We start from the raw sequence: 20,005 nt of genomic DNA on the forward strand, positions 1-20,005 counted from the left end.
TGGCTGCCTTACTAATTGCACACAGCTGTTCACAGGGTAGGCAGCTGGGCTGCCAGGTACTGGTAGCATACTGAGCAATGGACTGTACACACAGTGTACGTTGTAAAAGCGCAGCTTTAAGAAGCCAGACCAAATAAAAAAGGCTGAGATTTTCCCAGAAACAAAGCTGCACATGCTTTATTATTGATTTCCACCAGAAGATAGTTTTAATTTGCTGAAAGTAGGGATGATAAATAACATTAATTAATAAACACAAAACATTAATTAACATTTTGTTTCAGAAATAATTAAAAAAAACTACTTCAGTGGCATATCTTATTATCACGCTTCAGTTTAGCAATTTTTCAAGGTCTTCAGTTGATCTCAGACCGTGACGGTAAAGAAACATTAATCACTTAATCATCTTGCCATGTCCGCCTGGAAATAGTAACTCGGTACTAATCACTTATGCGTGAAGGTTCGTGTAGTTTCACTGTACATCATTTTGTAATTTGTACCCATTGCTTAGAATTTATTCAGGATTACTTCACCTTACTATTTTACTTTAGAAAATAAACTATTAGGTGTGCTCGGTTTTTCCGTATCTTCAAATGACTTTTCACAAGGCCAACCTTGCATAAGATCTATGTGTGATACATACACAGATGGTATTAATATTAACACTTTATGATGCCATTGAAAATGTGAAATTTTATCAGTATGTTTCAGGCAGCAGGCTCCACATCACAATGCATACATTGTGGTATAGGTTTCATATCTTCTCTTCTTAAGGAGTCCTATAGTAACCGATTATAAGGATAGCTGGCAGAACAGCTCTGTTTTTAGGAACATTGTTTCGGTTTCAGTCACTCCAGCAGGTAAAAATGGTGTGACGTACTTATATATTAGACAAATAATATCTGAGGCACCAAAGCGGTAGTAACACTGACGAGGGAAAGCGCTTCATCAAAACATCTGCTGTTCTTACAAAAGCAAAATGGTAAGTGAATTTTGCGTAATCGTGCAGGCTGACACTGAAATCACACAATGCAATGCCTGCTACAAAATAATAATTAAGCAGAAGCAGAAATTACATTTTATACTGCGCATTCTACATGGACTATTTACAAACATAACTGCTTAGTACAAAACAACAGAGTTTCAAAGTCTGTAAAACAGAGGTTATTACTTTTTTTTTAGGATTTATTAACTTTTAACTTTAGGATTTATTAAGTTTACTTGACATTTAAAATCTACTTCAAACTGCGACGCGTTGCATGATAGCCGATGTTTTCTAGGAAGTAACTTCAGTCAAGTCTATTAAACGCGGAAGAATGTTTTTCTTTGTTAGACCTAAGTCTATGATTTAATTAATTAATTCGAATTATTTCGACCTGTCTCCCTTTATTTCAGGGAATTTGCCACTATCTACACTATATTTAGTTTATTTTAGCATCTCAGCCTGGTAAAACACAATATTTACTGCATGGAAGTCGGGGATGGTTAAATATTTGAATTTTTAATTTGAATGATCCAAAACGAAAACTGCCGTCTTTCCATATGTCGTTTTTAAAATGTATTGCAAGAATGAAATACAGTAGTCTTGTTGCTTCCACTTTCTAACATTTGGATCTTCTGTCATTTCCGGTATTTTCCCTTTTCATTTAGTATTTTTCGGCATTCTCGAAGAAAGGTTTGTGGTCTTTTTGTGTTTGTAACATTTAAATTGCACAGAGCACCAGAAATCTTAATGGACAGGTGTAATATAGCCAAATACCCAACACACCCCACCTTAAAATATAAACTACTTTGTATGCGTCTTTTTATATATTTGGATTTATATATTCAAAATTTTATTTAATTTTATGTAATACTTTAGCATGGGTTTCCAAACCAGTTTTCTTGTAGATTAACTGGCAGCTTGTGAAAAGTCTGAAAACTCGGACATCATGCTTATAATAACGTGCTGTCCAGAGTTCCAGTTCCTCAAGACCCCGAGAGCGCAGCAGTGAAGCCAAGGCACAGAGACAGAAAAAGAAGCGCTGTGGTAGCAGCAATCGGGAAAGTAAGGTAAAATATAGTACTACTAGTGTGCAAAATTCTTTCTCAAGCAAATCACTCATTAATGTTTTCCCATAAGTCGAAAACAAAAATCGTTTTCTGATAGTAAGAACAGAGGATGTTTACCAAGTTTTGAATGTGAACTCGAAAGGGAAGTCATATACAGCAGAAAATTCTCTAGGTGAATGACCGGAGGTAGTAGGCCTAGGCTGCAAATAAATTTTACTTCCCTCATCAATCTTCTGGAATCCCTCAGTCTTGTCCCCAGACATAAGATGTGTCAGTCTTCAGATCCTCTTACTTTTGAATTGCATTGCACCTTTAGTTTCAGAAAGAGAAGGCAGGTTTAAATGTGTGCACAACTCAAATTCACAGCACTACAAGGGTTCAGTTCCTTCCAGTTTGTGTGAGAATGCATTGTCTGGGAGCATGGGAAGGGAGGTTCACATTTGTTGCCATAGAGCTAAATAATAAAACACTAAACAGAAGGCCACCGTTTTTCCTGCTTGGGTTTGTACAAGCCATTTCTTCAACGTTGTGCGCCATATCAGGAAAAAAAGGTCATTTTTATTTTTGATTATTTTCAAAATACCGCCAGTGATGAGCTCTAAGTTATAAACTCTGGCATGGAAGGAGCCAGGGCTTTCAGAATGATCTTGTGTTACGAGTGTTGCAATGCTTTGTCTCATAATGACTTTTTTCCAGCAATCACAAATAGCCAGTGTGCCACATGTTTCATGTATACACAATCGTCCCACTTTGCAATTTTTAGCATGGTTTATTCTTTGTAAGTGTATCAATTATTCTTTGAGGCTTTGATGACCTTATACTTAATATTCAGTACATTTTTTACTACATAAGTGAGCCAACCTCCCATTACAATCATGGTTTTATTCCTGCCTTAGAGTACTTCACTAGATCCCTAAAGGCAGGCCTTTGTTATGAAAATCTTTGGAGAGCTGCATTCTCTCTTTGGAATCATACTGTACAAAAGGACTCTGGAGATTCTGGAAACGTGGAAGAAAATGTATATGGCGGTTGAGAATTATATTGAAGAAAGTGGATAGCAGCAGAAGAAATGTTTCAGTAGAAAAACTGATTATCTGGTGGTTTCATCAGAATGATTAAATTCATGTTGCTGGCTGTGGTGGCTTAGAATTGTGCAGATCCTCACATTTCAGAAATCCTTCTCAAGGGTGCTGTTATTAACATTGATGTTTAGAATGAATGTAGAGAAAATGTTTGTGTGTGTAGGTGCATAACCTTTTATAACCAGAAAGTCACTAAAAGAAAAGAATAGTAAATCATTGCATTGGATATATTTAAAGTAAACAAATGTTGTGTGGTTTGGCATAGCTTCAATATGAAAATAACAAAAATCCCGTTTTCGATAGAATGGACCTTCTTTCACGGACTCCTAACACAAGAATACAGGACATGCAAAACAAGATGGAAATAATCAACAACATGAATTTGACAGAAACATATTAAAGTTTTCACATATCCAAGAATTATGTGCATAGATATATATTAAAAGGTCTTAAATTCCCTCAGTCATGTCCTCCATTATCATAGGAGGATATTATCACTGTGACAGAGCCATTGAAAATATGTAGAAAGTTTAATTTGTCTGCACAGAGTAATATTTGTAAATAAAACTCTAAGATATTGTGATGCAAATGTACAGAATGAACTGTAATTGTATGGAACGTCTTTTGGAAATCACTATTTTTTATGTTTGAGATGACTGTACACAAGCCCTTCCGATAAGCTGAAACCTTAAGTAACTGCTGTAACTTCTAACTTGTATGTTTAGGATGAAAGAAGACTTATCAGAAAAAGCAAAAGCCCTATGAGAGCTCCAGTTTTTTTCAAGCCAAGGTTGAACAGACATTTCATCAAACCTCGGTGAGTCGTGAAGACTGAGGTGCTTATCAACACAAGACAAACATTTGTCATGATGCGTAGATACACACAGTTAGTTTGTGGGTCTCTTGGGAAAGAGTAATGAAGAAAATAGGAAAAGAACATAAAATGCCATGACAGGTCAATACATTTTTATGCAAGGCTGTAATTCAATATTTCAAAGGCTAAATTAATTAACTTGCTAATTTTTCTTAACGTATCTTTTTACACTAGCATTATTGTTTTTTAAAGACTGTTTTACTTTATAGTTTAAGTAATAAGGAGTCGTATGGATTTTCTTAATTGGCAGCACAATGGTACTTTGTTTAGCATTGCTGCCTTGCAGTGTTGGAACCCTGGGTTCAGTTCCAGACCTGGAGTGCTATCTGTATGGAGTTTGTATGTTCTCCCCATGTTTGCATGGATTAGTTCTGGGTGCTCTGGTTTTCTTGTACAGAACAAAAACATACTGGTTAATTAGTCTCTGGTAAAATTGGCCCTGGTGCGAGTGTGTGTGTTTGTGTTTCAGTGTGTTCTGTATTTGAGTGGTGTCCCATCCAAGGTGTACCCCGCCTTGCACCTGTTGCTTGCTGGGATAGGGTGTGACTTCCCTGCAATCCTGATTTGGATTAAGCAGATAGAAAATGAGTGGATGGATGAAATTTCTTAATTTTGTAGAACCACTTGTTTTGATGTCAAGGCTGACATCTTTTGCATGTCTTTTTTAGGTATAAAAGGGAAGACCATGCTTTCAGAAAACCTGGGTTTAGTTTCAGATTCCGAAGATACAGATCAGTTTCAGTTGAGAGATCACATCGGACTCTGCCTCCAAAGAATACATCCTCTCCCTCACCCGGTAGCAAGTCTGATTTAAAGAAAGATAACAAATGTTCAAAAGGGACATCAAAAGATCAAAATGGTATGTCGCATCCTGAGAAAGGAAAGAGTTGCATCTTAAGTTGTGCAGGTGTGTCAACGGAACATTAAAGGGTTTATTGGCATTTTACAATGGTATTCCACAAGGGGGCGCTTTCAAAGGAAACTTGCTCAAGTGAGCTCATAGACGGCAGATGGCGCTGTTGAATTTTGTTGAAATTATTCCAATGATGAAATGATGATCAAGGAGCCGCTCTAACCTGATATTGTAAATTGTCTTTTAAATAATAAACAATGTATAAGATAAGATTATATTCACATTTCCACTCAGATTGGTGTAATATTTACAAATGTGTGCTGAGCTACCAGTTTTATGATTTAAGGGTCACTAATGTTGTTTAAAATGTTCACTTTCCAGCTAAGAAATAAGCAAAATTGCTAATGAGATACAAATGTAGTTTATCACAGGGACTTTATTACTTTATTCTTATATTATTGACAGTATATGACTGCTGTAAATCTTTCAACACTGGTATTTTTGTTCGCTGCAAATATGTCAGTGGCTGCAATAACATATTCCAATGAATATTAATTTCCGAACTGTGCAAATAAAATTAAGAAAAATAAGTATTGCAGAAGGAATACTTTTATGTTTCAGATGCACATGCAAAACCATTCTTATGCTTTAAGTCACTGGTAACTCTGGTAACTGGTAGCTCATAGCGTCTAAATATTCTGAAGAAAAAATTAAATCTGTTTTAATTTAAACCTGAAGCATCAAGCATATTCGGGTGGCTGCATATTATGAGGTCTCTTATACTGGTGTAGCAGAGAAGCTGGGTGACTCACCGACGCCTCTGTGAAAGAATGGCTGGGCACAAAGCCAGCTGTAAATAATGAGCAATAGAAAAGCTATGCTTGTGTGTAAGAACACTGCTGTGAAATCTTCCAGGGTCGATTTCAAAGTCATATAGAAAACCTTATGGGATTTTTTAGAAAGAGAGAGAGGGAAATATTCTTACAGGAAAAACACAATCAGCAGTTTATTTTGTAACTAATGTTAAATTATGTTTGGGCTCCCAGACAGACTAGCCTGCTGATGTGCTTCATCCTTAATTCTGTGTAGAGTGCAGCTCTGCAGTTTGTACATTACTCTGGGCATTTAAACATGGGATTCATTGCTCCTTGAATTTACAGTCTCTGTCAGGGGCCTGGTCTTCTGGTATTCATTACAGCTGGGCTCGAAATGACTAAAGTAAACCAAATTATTTTCTTAATTAGTACAAGAGAACAAGTTTTCGATATTCTTACTCACTGAATATTTATAACTACATATAAAGCTTGAAGGACTGTGGCTTTCTGACTTTAGTTTTGCAAAATTCCTGTTGAAAATATGATTACATTGCATGTTACTTTATTACTGAAACACAGTTTTTTTTTAGATGTTCAGAAGTCATTCAAAAGCAAAAGTAGAGAAAAGGAACTTGAGATCTTCTCAATTAAGGTAAGGACTATGTTGATTTTCAGTTATGTTTAACAAGAACAGAAGTCTCAAACAATAGTACAATACAGCATAAACTTTATTCTTCTCCTTGAGACTCACCAGATTATTCCCAGTAAAGGATATCTTTCTCTAAAATAATATGAGGATTTTATGCTCTTAACAATCTTAATCCTGTCATGTTTATGTCTGACAATACCTTAAAATCCCTTGGATTTATTAAACCTACTCACACTGAATTGCAAAGACTCCTACCTGTTTTCCCTGGGAACCTCACAGGGTGGCTTTAAAAAAAACAAAGAAAAACACAAATATGTATGTTTAAAGAAAGGACAAAAACAAATCTTTAATTGAATACCTTGCATTTAATTATAGTTCACTTCACATTAAGCTCTTTTGTGCCTAACACATTTATTTTTGCTGAACTGGAATTTTCATGTTGTGTCTGACATTCACAGACTCATCAAAACAGTAGTCGCAGTCCCAGCTACAGCTTGTGATAATTCATTGCATATTCTAAACTTAATTCAAAGCTTTAATATTACAGATGATTGGAGTTTGCCCAGTATGTATGAAAAATATGTATGAAAAGGAAGCCAAAGTTAAATCTTTTCTGTATACTGTAAGTGTTGTAAACTGAAACTTAAAATATTTCAGAAATGGAAACACCATACCATGAGAATGACCGGGGCACTGTTGTTACCACTGAATCAGACTGCCCCTTGAATGTTTCATCTCAGCTGTTGTAGCGTATCTTTCTTCAAGATATGGTTAGCTTGATACTGCTGTGTAGTCCACAGAAATCATAAAGATCATTCAAACTACTAAAACTATTTCCATGTAGAAAATATGTTGCCGGCTTTTATTAATCAACTGTGAATTAAATACCTGTAAGAACAACAGTCTCTTAAAATGTAAGTGTTCCTTAGGTGAATTGAATGTTGTATTAGTCATGCTCCATCTGGAATCCTTTTTGGAGCATAAAAGCAATTTCCTTGTGAAGCGTTACTGGTGTATGTCCCAAGAAGCCATTTGCTCGATGTCTAAACGATTGGTGCACCTGTAGTGTTTCTATAAAGATGTTGGACACCATGTATTGTAAAAGTATGATAATTAATTGATTTTGCTATGGAAGTCACATGGATGTTAGAAGAAAAAAGACAGCCTGCCATGGGATGTTTCTTAAGCATATAAGAAAGAAAAGTGTTGAACAAGAGGAGGCCACTCAGTCCGTCTAGCTTGTTGTTGTGGTAATAGCGAATTAATTAAAGAGAAGCCACCGGTTCCCAAAGCATGACTAGTAGCTTATTCCAGATTGCCACACCCCTTGTATGAAAATGGAAGCCTCCTATTCTCAGTTTAAATGCAGTTCTCGTTAATTTCCACTTGTATCCTCTGACATGTTTCGCAGTTGATTTTGAAGACGTCAGTTCGGTTGTGAATCAATCAAGTTCCATTTTAATATTTTCTTATTAAGGCTGTAGATATTTAGATTGTTTAACCTTTCAGTATAACATATTCCTGAAAATATACCTTCATAATGGTTTCTTCAGGTGTTTCAACAGGCTTAAGCTGGTTAAGAAAAAGGTAAAATATGACTGTGTTTCATTTATGGTACATTTAGGGAAACTGATATTACTTCTAAGCTTTTATATATCTGGGTGATAATTATTGGCCTAAATGATCTGTTTGAAGTTTGAACATCTCTGAGAACATAAGATAAATCAACAAGAGTCAATGGTTACTTTCGAGGTTAGTGTATTAAAACACTGTCTTAGAGGTTAGTTGAAAACAGAGATACCCTTAGACCACACTTAGCAGAAATCATTCTGACAGAAAGAAATGTGACTTAGATACATCTTGCTATAGTGGAACTGTAACTGCTTGATTAGATGCCTTTTCTTATTATCAGTCTTTACCCTTTTTTTGCACTTCCAGTCTTTGAATGTGTCCCATTGCACATTTCTTATATTACAGAGACCAGAAATTAATGCAAAAAATAAATTAGCAACTCATTTTGCAGAACATTTGCATAGCCTGTTGCAATACTTGCAAAAGTGGATTTTGTACTGGTAGCATGTGGCCTTCTTTTTACCCATTTGAAACAACTACAAAAAAACCAAAAGCTGTGCCAGGAAACAAATCGCATTTTCACAGACTGCTACACAATTAGCGATGAGCTGGTTACTACGAAGGTCTATAGTCAAGAGGAGACAGAGCCAGGTGCAAAGGGCATTATCTTCAGGGTAATTGAAAGCTATGATAATTAGGAGTCTTGTTCTGGTGGCTAAAATACTTAAGTAAAGACAAGGTCAAATAAATGGAGTTTTGTAAAGTCCACTGCCACAATTAGAATAACAGGGACATTAAATTAGTCAGTATACAGATATGATTACCTCTAAAATTGCTGTTTCTAGTATCTCTGTGATGTAGCTTCAGTGTTAATACATGACCAGTATGTGAGTGTTAGATAAGGGTAACACTTGTTAAATTATGAGGAAACACAAAGCTTAATCATAGTCTATAGAGAAAGATCGGTGGCAGTACAAACTATAATGACTTTGACAGCTTTCACAATTGAAAGAATGATGTTAGTACAAGGATCATTAATTATAAAATGTCTTTTAAAAGGAATAGCTTTATTTAGCTTCAAGGGCAACAAGAGAATTTCTGAAAAAGGAATTTTAGGGGGGGATTTTTTTAAGGACGTAATATCTGAGATGTTTCCTAAGAAGGAGATGTTCATATTCATCAAACCATTTGTTACCTTAATATGGCCATGTGTCTGGTGGATTTCAGGCTTTATACCCCAAGTTCCCATGCCTTGCTGTATATGCTTCAAATGCCTCACCTTTGTATTTGCTCTTTTTCAATAAAACCCAACAAAAGGTCACAGAGGATGGTCTGTCTAACACGGAGTTGCCTCCTTCAGTCATGAGAGCAGCACTGCGAAACCGGGCAATCCAGCAGAAGAGGAGAGAAATTGAAGAGGTAATTTCAAACACTTTCCCTCACTGTAACAGATGTGCTGTGCTATGGCAAATGATGCCCCAAATTTTTAGGAACTTGCATTTATCTTCTGCTGTGGAAGGTGATTTTCAGTGTTTCTTAGTGCAAATGACAAATATGTTGGTATGCGTCATATAGAATATAATACGCTACAAAATATATTCACATCTCTAGCCTAAACGGCAGTAGGTTATGATAGATGGAGAATGTGTTCTTCTTGTAGTTTTGTAAAAAGTAAAGCAGTGTACAGTGGAAAAAATGATCAGCAAGAAAGGGCTAATTCTGCACTGAAAAGAAAAGAGGAAGAGGATAAAGTACAGTGTTTCGGCTGTGGAGCCTCTTGTGTTGTGTAAGGAAGAGAGGTAGAGGGCAGGAAAAAGAAGGAGAGACGTGGGGTGCGGAGACCGTAGGTGAAGGTGAAGATGAGGCAATAATCTAGACTCAGATTCCAAAGGAGAAGTGTGAAAGGCAGAATCTGTGAACTGAAAGAGTTTAAGAAGACATTAATTGATTATTGAGTGCTGGGAAAATATGTGAACCCAGACTAAGGTTGATTATAGTCCCCGATGTCTTACTTGCGTAAGAGTCTTTTGAATCCCACTGAAAGGATATAGAGAGGTCAGTGTGATCATGCATTGGGGAAGTAAAATAGTGGAGAAGAGGCCTGAGGAAGTCTTTGACCCTCTGTTCTGACATGTTGCCTTTGCAGCTCTGGGTCGCACCCTGACACAGCTTTCTGCTACAACCTCAGAAGTAAAGCACAGAATCAAAAATTCGACCTAACAAGCTTCAGGGACCTGTGGGGTTTGTGGACTTTGCTGAATAGATGCAGAACATGCACAATATATCTTAAATTCTCCACAGACATGTTGTACATACTTAATTTTAATAAGGATGAATGACAGTTTATTTAACCACATTTTAACAGCATTCCAAAGATGGAAACAAATGGCACAATAAATGTGTTGTATGAATCACTAAGCCTAATGAGATCCAGACTGCCTCAAAGCAGGAAAAATGTGTCCAGAAATTAAAACATCAAAGAAAGTTTCTGCCTCATTAACTACTAAAGGATATATTATTATACGCATTGACTGTTGCAATTTAAAGTAAGCAACCCAGAGTTACAATAGCTTTGGGGTTTAGCAAGCGGTTCATATACTGTAGGTACTGAATTACATTACTTCTATCCATTTTCTAACTGCTTCATCTAATACAGGGTCGCAGGGTAGCTGGACCCTAATGCAGCAAGCTATGGACACAAGATGGAAAATACCCTGGACAGGACACCAGTCCATCACACACTCATACTCACACCAGGGCCAGTTTTCCCAGAAGACATAGAATAGAATGTCTTTGGACTGTAGGGGGAAAATGGAGCACCTGGAGGAAAAAGACTTTCAAGACTAAAAAGACTGACTGTGCATTATGATCCCATCCCCCTAGGTAGTGTTGGTAAGGAAGCTTACTTTTAAGAAGTAATTCATTATAGTTACAAGTAACTTGTATAAGGGATTACATTTTAAAATTAAGATGAAGTTGGAGGAAATACTTTAAAAAAAGGTATCGCTTACAGTGATCTATGTAGTGTGTGCATAGTTACTATATAAATATATAAATAAAATAACAATTTTTTTTATTAATTGAAACAAGTCATTACTTATGCATGTACCTTGTAACTGTAATGGATTAACTTTTAAAAGTAGCTTTTTCTGGTGCTGCTTCTAGGCATTATAATGAAAAAGAGGCAGTTCAAAGACGACAAGATTTTCAGTCAGATTAAGGAAATCTACAGAACAAATTGACCTCCTGATGGTCTGTCCTTGCAACAGCCACTTGCCCTGTCCTGAAAGAGGACAGTCAAGTAAACTGTTAACTGGTGCAGTGGTATTCCATTCTGTTAAAGGGAGGAGCTATTGATAGTGACCTGTTTAATGTATTAAATATAACAGTGTTGAACCCGGTACCTTTATTCATCTTTAACAAATATGTGTTTTGCTGTGCAGTTCCAGCCCAGCTCGTTTTCTGAACATAGTCACTGAAAGCTTTAATCAGAGGTCGTTGAAAGTTTTTTGACTGTGGGAATGTCAACAGAGGAGGCTGCTGTGCTCAGGACCGACAGAGGAGCAGGTACTAACAAAGAGCAGTGCAGGTGGTAGCCAGATGGGAAGCTCAGGGATTCAAACTCATTAATGTCATTAGACATCGGAAGATGGCAGAGTGCATGACAGCTCTGTTAAACAGATGGACCTCTTGGCATTTGAAGATTAGAATATTCAAAACTGTAATTTCCATCTAGTTTTACGGCTCAGAGTCACAGATTAGAGATCATTTTAGAGCTAAATTGTATGCAAATTCAATTTAAATGCAACCCACACTCAAATTCTGCCATTGAAGAAATTGCAAAGATGCAGCATACAGTACAGATGCAGTAAATTCCTTTTATTACCTTGCATGTCTTAGGATTAATAAGGCTCCCTTTCCTTTTACTGAAAACTAGGACAGCCAGAATACTTTGGGGCTCAAATTTCACACTCCTCAAAAAAACCAACTAGGGGACTTTTGGGATTTAAGTGGAAATGTTTGGAAGAGCAGATTCCAATAATAAAAAAGATATCTGGGACTTCAAGAAACAAGTAACTTAAAAAAAAAATTAATTTAACTGTAACATACTGAGCTTCATTTCTGAAATTGATACTTCATCTTTAAAATTGCAGTTTTATTTCCATTACCATAAAATTTAGTATGTTCATGATTAGTTCAGACACTGAATTATGGCTGGCATGTGCCAAGTTCTCATGTCAGTGCTACAGTGAGCTCACTTTGAAAGATAACAACAAGAACTTGAACTGGGAGTCTGTGAGCCCCAGACACCTGACATTGCTTGTTCCCATCAAAGGCAAGTTTAAAGAATAGCTTTGATGTGTGACATTCTATAGCAGTACATTATCTTGCCATCCTTGAGTTTTTTTGAGAGAAGTATGTTCAGAAACCTTGAATTACCCCCCCCCCCGGTCTCAGGACTGACATACAGTAGGAATCTATTCTAAAAATCCAGAGCCCAGGGTATTACAAAAATCCATCATATGTCTAAAACAAAATAACAGGCAGAAAATGAAGTACAGAGACACTGGGGGAGGTGAATCTGTTGCTCAGTTTTTCTTAACATCTGATCTCTAGCTTACTGAATAACACTCTGTCCACCGACAGAGCACTGCTTACTTTATAAGAATCTGCCAGTGTCTGGAAAAAAGATTGAACCTTGATGAGTACATTTCATCCCACTTCCTATCATTGGCCGTACAAGTAGTGGAAGGCTTCACATACACATTCCAATGAAAAATTAACCAGCTTTAAAAAGCAGCTTGATCTCTGAACACCATAAAGCCTGAATTAAAAAATTAAAAGTGCTTTAAGATTTTGGTCACAAAGCTTGCTAAATGTATGGAAACCTTCACCAATAGCAGGTCCTGTTAATGCAGGTAGTACTGTCTCTTAAGTTAATGTGAACTTATGTGAATTATTCTGTCACAGTACTAATTCATGACTATGTGTTTGTTTTATTTTAAACCGTGGTAAAATTGCTCAGATGAAGCTTAAAATAGATACTAGTTTGTCAGTAACACAGCATAAATTGTGAATGAAAATATGATTATCATCATTAACGGTAATGAAGCAGATATCATGAAACTATACTGGTGAAGGATAGAGAGCTGTTGTACCAAATCTAAGTACATTGAAGCAAACAGCACTATTTGCATGCCAGTTAGAATATCTGGCAAAAACAAAGATGATAAACCACTGAAATATATACAGGGAAAAATCATATACCGAAAAAAAGATTCAGAAGGAAATGGCTGGTTACAAAAGACTTAATGTGTGTCACTTTCACTGTTTACCAGAATCTTTTTATGCTTTGCTTCCCTTTATGTTTATATTTGTGCAAAACCCACTTTCTATTTTAGCTCCTGTCATTTCCATATTAAAGCATCAATCGTTCCAGAAATGCATCGCATTCAAGTTACGTGTATAGAAACTGGTTTAAACCATTGATTATTTTCTTTAAAATGTTGTAGTTTGTTCCAAGCTTTCTCATAAACAGAGACAATCTTCATCTTTGAGGAGTTTTATGGCTGCAGAGAAGCAAATGAACTTGTTCATTGGGGGAGATGCTCAACTTTTATGGAAGCTGGAAGGGGCATAAAGGGGCACAGGAGAAGCTTGTGAGGGATTAGAAAAGCATGGGATCTGGATGGAAATGACTTAACGGGTAATCCTTAGGAAAATATTGCAGAAAAGTCAAGTTAAATTGTTATATGAAAGCAATCCAACCATTCCTTTATCAGAAAACCAGTTATTACTGGTAAGGGTAACAGCAGCCTGGAGCTTATCACAGAGGCATAGGGTGCAAACTGGGACTCCATCCTGGATAAGACACCAGTGCATCACAGGACACATACACACAACACACAAAGGCACAATTTCGAAACAATTAGAGGTTAATTCCATGCTGAAAAGTAGAAAGAAAGGAAAGAAAGAAAAGCTTGCAGCTGAAGAAGACCCAACTGCCAAAACATGTTTATTTTCTCTTTTCAGAGTGGAATTAACTGCTAATTGTCCCTTTGCAGCCTGCTTGAACAATTTAGAGAGACCCATTAACCTAGGATGCATATCTTCATGAGAAGGGAGGAAACTTAATTACCTGAAGAAACCCCACGTGAATATCTGGAGACCATGCAAACTCCACACAGAACGTGTGGCTGTAGCATTAACTGCCATGTCATCGTACACTCTGGGTAGAAGCAATCATAACAGTATAACTCCCTTTCTACCTGCTATTTCTCAAGAAAGATTAACTAGTGCTTTTATGATGATGACCTCTTTAAGAAGATTATATGTGACTGAAGCCTTCACATAAAAGATACTGGATGGAAATTATCCTGTAATTAATACTAATGTCAATGGTAATTTATTACAAAATATGAGCTTCTTGATAACCAGGCCAAAATAGTTTAGTAGAAGACAGGAGGGATTTTAATTAATTTTGATTTACTTCGCTGTTTCAGAAGTCTTGAAAGATTTTGTAATCCTCTTCTGTGTTACAGAAAAGGGGTAAGATTTTACATTTCATAAATAGCTTAGCATGTGTAAACACTAGCCTTGAATGCTCCAGAGCCCTGAGACGCTAATCCAGTCTGGTGTAATTGAATGCACATGACAGTACAGACAACAAGTCAGCATCTCTCTTTCCGGTCATGCGTCTTATTTTAAGGCCTCCTCCTTCCATTGCTGGGTGGAACACTGAGATGACATACCAGCTTCTCTTATTTGTAAATAATTGACTCCTTCTATTTTTGCATATCTCAGCTAAGCTGTAATTTAATGCAGTTTGCTTAGAAAGACTAGTAATTATGGGTTTCAGCAACTTCCAAAACGCTTAAAATGCTCAACATTTCTCCTTATATGGAACAAGTAACTCCTGTTAACTTTTCACTTTACTGGTTATTTTCATTGCGTATTTATTGCTTTCTGAAACCTATTTTAAGACATGTATGATATTATTTGTTATCACATATAGTATTTAGTACTTATTTTAGATGCTTTTACAAATACATTTTCACTTGTATTATAAAAAGTGCCACACTAAGTCATGTCATAAATTCATCATTAAGAACCTCAAGTTCCTCTGTAGTACTTTGCCAGTTACCTTTGGAAATACCTTCAGAGTAGGTGATGAAAAGAATGCACTATTTATCACACATTTCCATTTGCTTTCAGCACATTTATCCTGTAGATAATAAAACCTGAGGATGTGCCAAAGATGGAAGGCAAGAACTAAACAGAAATAAGAGAATATACACAGGGCAGACTGTACTGGAAAACCAAAATGGAAAGGGGATTCTTGGCCTAATAATATTCTGTCACAAACTTAAAAAAAAGTTCCTATGAAATGCTACATTTTTGTTGTTATATTTTATTAATATTTAAACCAGAGACTTATGTTCTGCTTAAGCTTTTCCACATGGATCAGAAAAAATATGTTTCAGAGCATGAGTTATTAAAGAGATGTCCAGCAGAAGCACTGAAAGAAAACTAAAAAACAGAATTGGGGTGTGGTAGTGTTGTGTAATTCTTTCTAAAACAATAGATTCAGGTTTAAATTCTATGTATTAGAATGGCACATGTTGTTGAGCAAACACAGAGCTATGAAATGCATGATTGATAAATTACATCTTTGCTTGGGAAACAGACACTATTTACAATAAATAGAAACAACAGTACTTCTTTTGTCTATTGTCGTGACAATTTTATGTTTTTCATTAACTTCATTTTGATTCCAGCATGTCTGTGTCACCAACTTGATTGGCATGGAGCAGTACCATGACTCCCGGCAAGAATCGATTGGAAACACTGGCTGTCAGACACCGGGTTACATGTGCTTGCTCCGCTTATTTTTATGAGTTTAGCAATTGCCAAAAGAATTAAGTACTTTGGAATAGCTGCAAGAAGAAATATCTAGAAAGCACTATATGACTCTTATAAATTTGTTTATAACAGGCCAAATCTTGTTTAGCATGTAAATGACTATGAACAGATATAATGAAGTGGAGTCGGTTTTTATTCAAGATAAAAAAATATAGCAACATTTTAGCTTGGTAGATTGTACTGTGTATAACATTTATACACATAATTTCTTCAAATCTGCTTCGGTACAACAGGAATCAGATATTAATTTGTCGGCTTTTTCAGGTTTTAAATATAGGTTAAATATAGGATTGGTTTTAAATGTTCTGTTCATTTATACTGAGATAAAATAATTTTATGAGCACTTTTCAACAAAGCCAAAGTGCAACAGTATACACGTACACAACAAAAGCAAACAAATAGTGAAAAAAGAACAGCAAATTGTCTCAGTAAAACCAAGAGCAGAATTACATTATATGCTCAAAATTACAGTGAAAAGATAAGCAAGGCAAAATAAAGTGTAAACATGTTGACAATTTTAGCGTCTCTAAAGGATCTGGGGAATGAGTTCCACAGACATGGTGTTGCACACGAGCCTGTGGTCTTTGGCAAGGAAAGAAATCCAGGATCATCTGATGACAGATTAAGACCTGGATTATTCTCACATAATAAATCCTTAAAATAACCTGGAGCTCGACCATTGCAGACCATTGCAGAAATGTTGTTCAAATGTTTTTTCTTCTAATACGATTTCAGGCATATGTGGATAAGTATTGCCATCAGTGTCTAAAATAATGCTAGTCATCAATTTGTGAAGTATGGTAAACTAGTAATTTGTCAGTGAGACCTTGCCAGAGTGTATTGACAGGGGATTTCAATGCTGTCTGCCAATATAAAACCAACAGTGAATACTACGTGCAGATATCTTACCAACTGAACAGTTTAACTCTGTAAAAGTGTAAATGGAAGTGAAGCCCAATTTGATTTTGTGAAGAAATTGAACTTTTGATGCAGTTGGCCACCCAGGGATTGACTGTGTATATTTTGCTTTACAGGTCTATAGACAAGATTGCGACACGTTTGGAATTGTGGCAAAAATGCTGATTGCGAAGGACCCTTCTTTGGAGCAGTCCATCCAGTCGTCTCTTCAAGCAAACCTCAAAGAAATCGGGCAGCGTTGTGTTGAGGCCATGCAGAATTTCATTGATGAATACGATTCTAAATATCCCAGCCCCTGCATACCCCCTCAGTGTTAACCCTCTTCCTCTGTACTACTCCCACGTTCGATCACTGCCTAGGAAATAAGGCACCACTTTCACAACCTATTCATGAGCCACCCATCAATTGGGAAATTCTGTAAAAATAATGTATTTGAAGATGGTAAGCAAGGTAAAATGGTTTTGGTACTCTATGAAAAAATACTATTGATTTGTTATACAAATATTTTTGCCCTCTATATTTAGCCATAGCTGTGTCAAATTTAACTACAAACGTGATTCAATAGGAAAAATGTGGATAGTTTGTTTTGCTCAGATGATCTGAAAATAGGCTAATTTTTAACTAGGTAAAAAATAGCAGCATCATATGTTTTCTGAAGAATGGTGATGTTTCATTTGCAAAAACACAATGTTCAAACTTATTTATACCCCTAAGTCTCTACACACAAATTACAGAAAAAAAATCCTGTGTCACCATTCTGTAGTCTGGACATTTATGTAAAGCTTCTGGAACATTCTAGGACTTTCTGTTTCTACGGCCTATAAAAGCAAGTAACACTGTAGCAGGGAAATCCTTCAGCAACATTCACATCAAGATGAAAAGCAAAAAATCCTTACAAAAGTGCAGGCAAAGAATCAGTAATCTTTAACAGTTGGATAATGGCTATATCACAAAATGCTGAACCTACCAGATTCCACTATAGTGTCCACCATTAAGAAGTTCAAGGCCATAGGAACAGTGCCAGGAAAAGGGCACAAGAAAAAATTACCACCATGTACTGAGAAAAATCTTTTTAGGAAACAACCACAAACCCAGGATTGAAAAGTTCCAGATCTCTCTGACTGTTTTAACATCAGGATACAATGTCTCAAAAACCACCATTCAATGTCAACTGCACGAATATGATGTTCATGGCAAAGTTACAAAGAAGGAATATTTTCTGAAGGCTCAACACAAAGAGACTGTATGGAATCGAACAATCTGCATCTCCATGACATAAGACAGTTGGGTCTGTGTCTTTTGGTTAGATGAAACCATATTTGAGCTTTGTGTACATTCTCAACAGCGTTATGTTTGGCGCCAAGGAGGTGAGGCATGTGCCAAGAAATACATCATGCCCACTGTGAAATATGGAGGTGGATCTACTTTGCTTTAGGGTTGTTTTGCATTTTTGGTCCTGGTGCCTTTGTTTGACTGGAAGGAACAAGGAATTCAAGAATATACCAGGACATTTTGGCCAAAAATCTTGTACCCACTAGTAGAAAAGTTAAAGCTGATTTGAAAATCACATTCCAGCTTGATAATGATCTCAAGCATACATTGCGCTCTACAAAGTTAAGTGAATACAAAATGAGTGTTGTTAACTGGCCATCAGTACCTCCAGACCTGAGTCCAATCTACCTTTTGTAGTTTCAATTTCAAGCAGTTCACAAAAGAAAAAGTCTCTCTGAAGGAATGGTCAGAATTTATACCACAATCCTATAAAACACTACAGGAAGTGTCTTCATTGTGATCGGAGTGAAAGATGCACAAAGAACTTATGGCAGGGATGTGAATAATTTTGGTGGAAAACAAAGCTTTCATTGATCTTTTCATAGTTTGTTGAAAAATTTAGAAGGGCAAAAATTCCAGTCATTTTCTGTAGAATCATTTTTCAGTAACATTTATCAAAAATATGGATAAATATGGAGGGCACTGTATATAGAGACTGTTTTACAGTCTGTGTTTTTAGTGTATAAATAATTAGATACTAAAGTGAGAAAACCTCAAACACAAAACATTTAAATTATGAACAGTACTATAGTGTATATTTTGGGGAAAATGTTTGTTAAAGCATTAGTCGTTACATTAATAAGGAGATAATTATGGTTATTTTGAAATAATTGTAATGATACACTGATAAGGTACTGAAGCAAATGAAAGTGTATATTTACATTGTATGGATTTTTACTCATTGTGAATTATATTACATTTCTTTATATTAAAATATTTAATAAAACTGTTGTTTAATAAATCAATGTTTTGCAACAGGTTTGTTTATAGTATTGGAATACATGTAGTAATTTCTCAATGTGATCAAATATTATCCGTAACTATTTTGTGTTTTAAAATTTAACATTTTTAAAGCTTTTCCATTTTATTATACTAAATTAATTTTCTTTGGCAAAAACTGCCACAGTTCCCATATAACACTATCTAAAGTTTCAAATATCATTTCATATTAAAACAATAAAATAAACATTTTCAAATTAAGAGCATTTAAGAACACTCATTCGTTTGAGAAGACAGACATGCAAGAGTTTATATACACCTTTAATTTACACAGTTGTAGTCCACGTGTTTCAGCTGTAACAAGTATGTCATTGTGGCCGCTTGTTTAATGAACTGAAACCCACTGACCAGTGTACCATGTGCTCAGTTTATTTTTTAAATGCAGGTTTTGTGTCTTGAGAATTAACTGCAATTCAGGTCTTGGTTCTGTTCCTCCCTCATCTGATTGCTTCAGGTATGTGGTGACTACTTTGTCATGGTAACATCAAGAATCATTCGAGGTAGGAAAACGATTATACATTTCAGAAAGCGGTTTTCCAGTGGGCTGACTCACACGCTAAATTAGACATTTGATCAAATAAATTAACTGATTTTTAACCGTGCATAACAAATGCAGATGCTCAGGTAACTAATGTTTCTTTTTTCCCTTGAGACTTTAGAATACTGCAAAGGCATGCAGTGCACTCCGAGTAATTGTCTTGCAGTTTGGTAAGTGATATATGGTACCCTCTGGGGATGTTTTTTACTGGGGCTATTCCTTTAAAACAGCTTTGCTCTGACTTCGGTTTCCATGCAACCACTCTAATGGCAGCATTTCTTAAAAACACCAGAGGTGTCCTGCTGGGCTATTTGGAGAATTGCTATTTGGAGAGCTTCAGGAAATGCCTTTTAAATCAGGAACTGATCTTTTTTAAAGGAGATACAGCATATATTATGTCT

General features: G+C 36.0%; 1 protein-coding gene across 1 annotated transcript; it reads left to right on the forward strand.

Moving 5' to 3' along the window:
• The first annotated feature begins 900 nt into the window (after positions 1 to 900).
• Positions 901 to 19,028, forward strand: LOC148835182 (uncharacterized). The gene is made up of 7 exons (XM_088917969.1): positions 901 to 979; positions 1,954 to 2,049; positions 3,857 to 3,948; positions 4,674 to 4,864; positions 6,264 to 6,325; positions 9,212 to 9,313; positions 16,852 to 19,028. Exons 1-7 carry the CDS (start codon positions 977 to 979, stop codon positions 17,050 to 17,052), a joined length of 747 nt encoding a protein of 248 aa, XP_088774095.1. The 5' UTR covers positions 901 to 976; the 3' UTR covers positions 17,053 to 19,028.
• Positions 19,029 to 20,005: the final 977 nt, after the last annotated feature.

The sequence above is a fragment of the Atractosteus spatula genome, chromosome 5 (assembly GCF_055471065.1).
Source record: "Atractosteus spatula isolate fAtrSpa1 chromosome 5, fAtrSpa1.hap1, whole genome shotgun sequence".
NCBI classification, from domain to species: Eukaryota; Metazoa; Chordata; class Actinopteri; order Semionotiformes; family Lepisosteidae; genus Atractosteus; species Atractosteus spatula.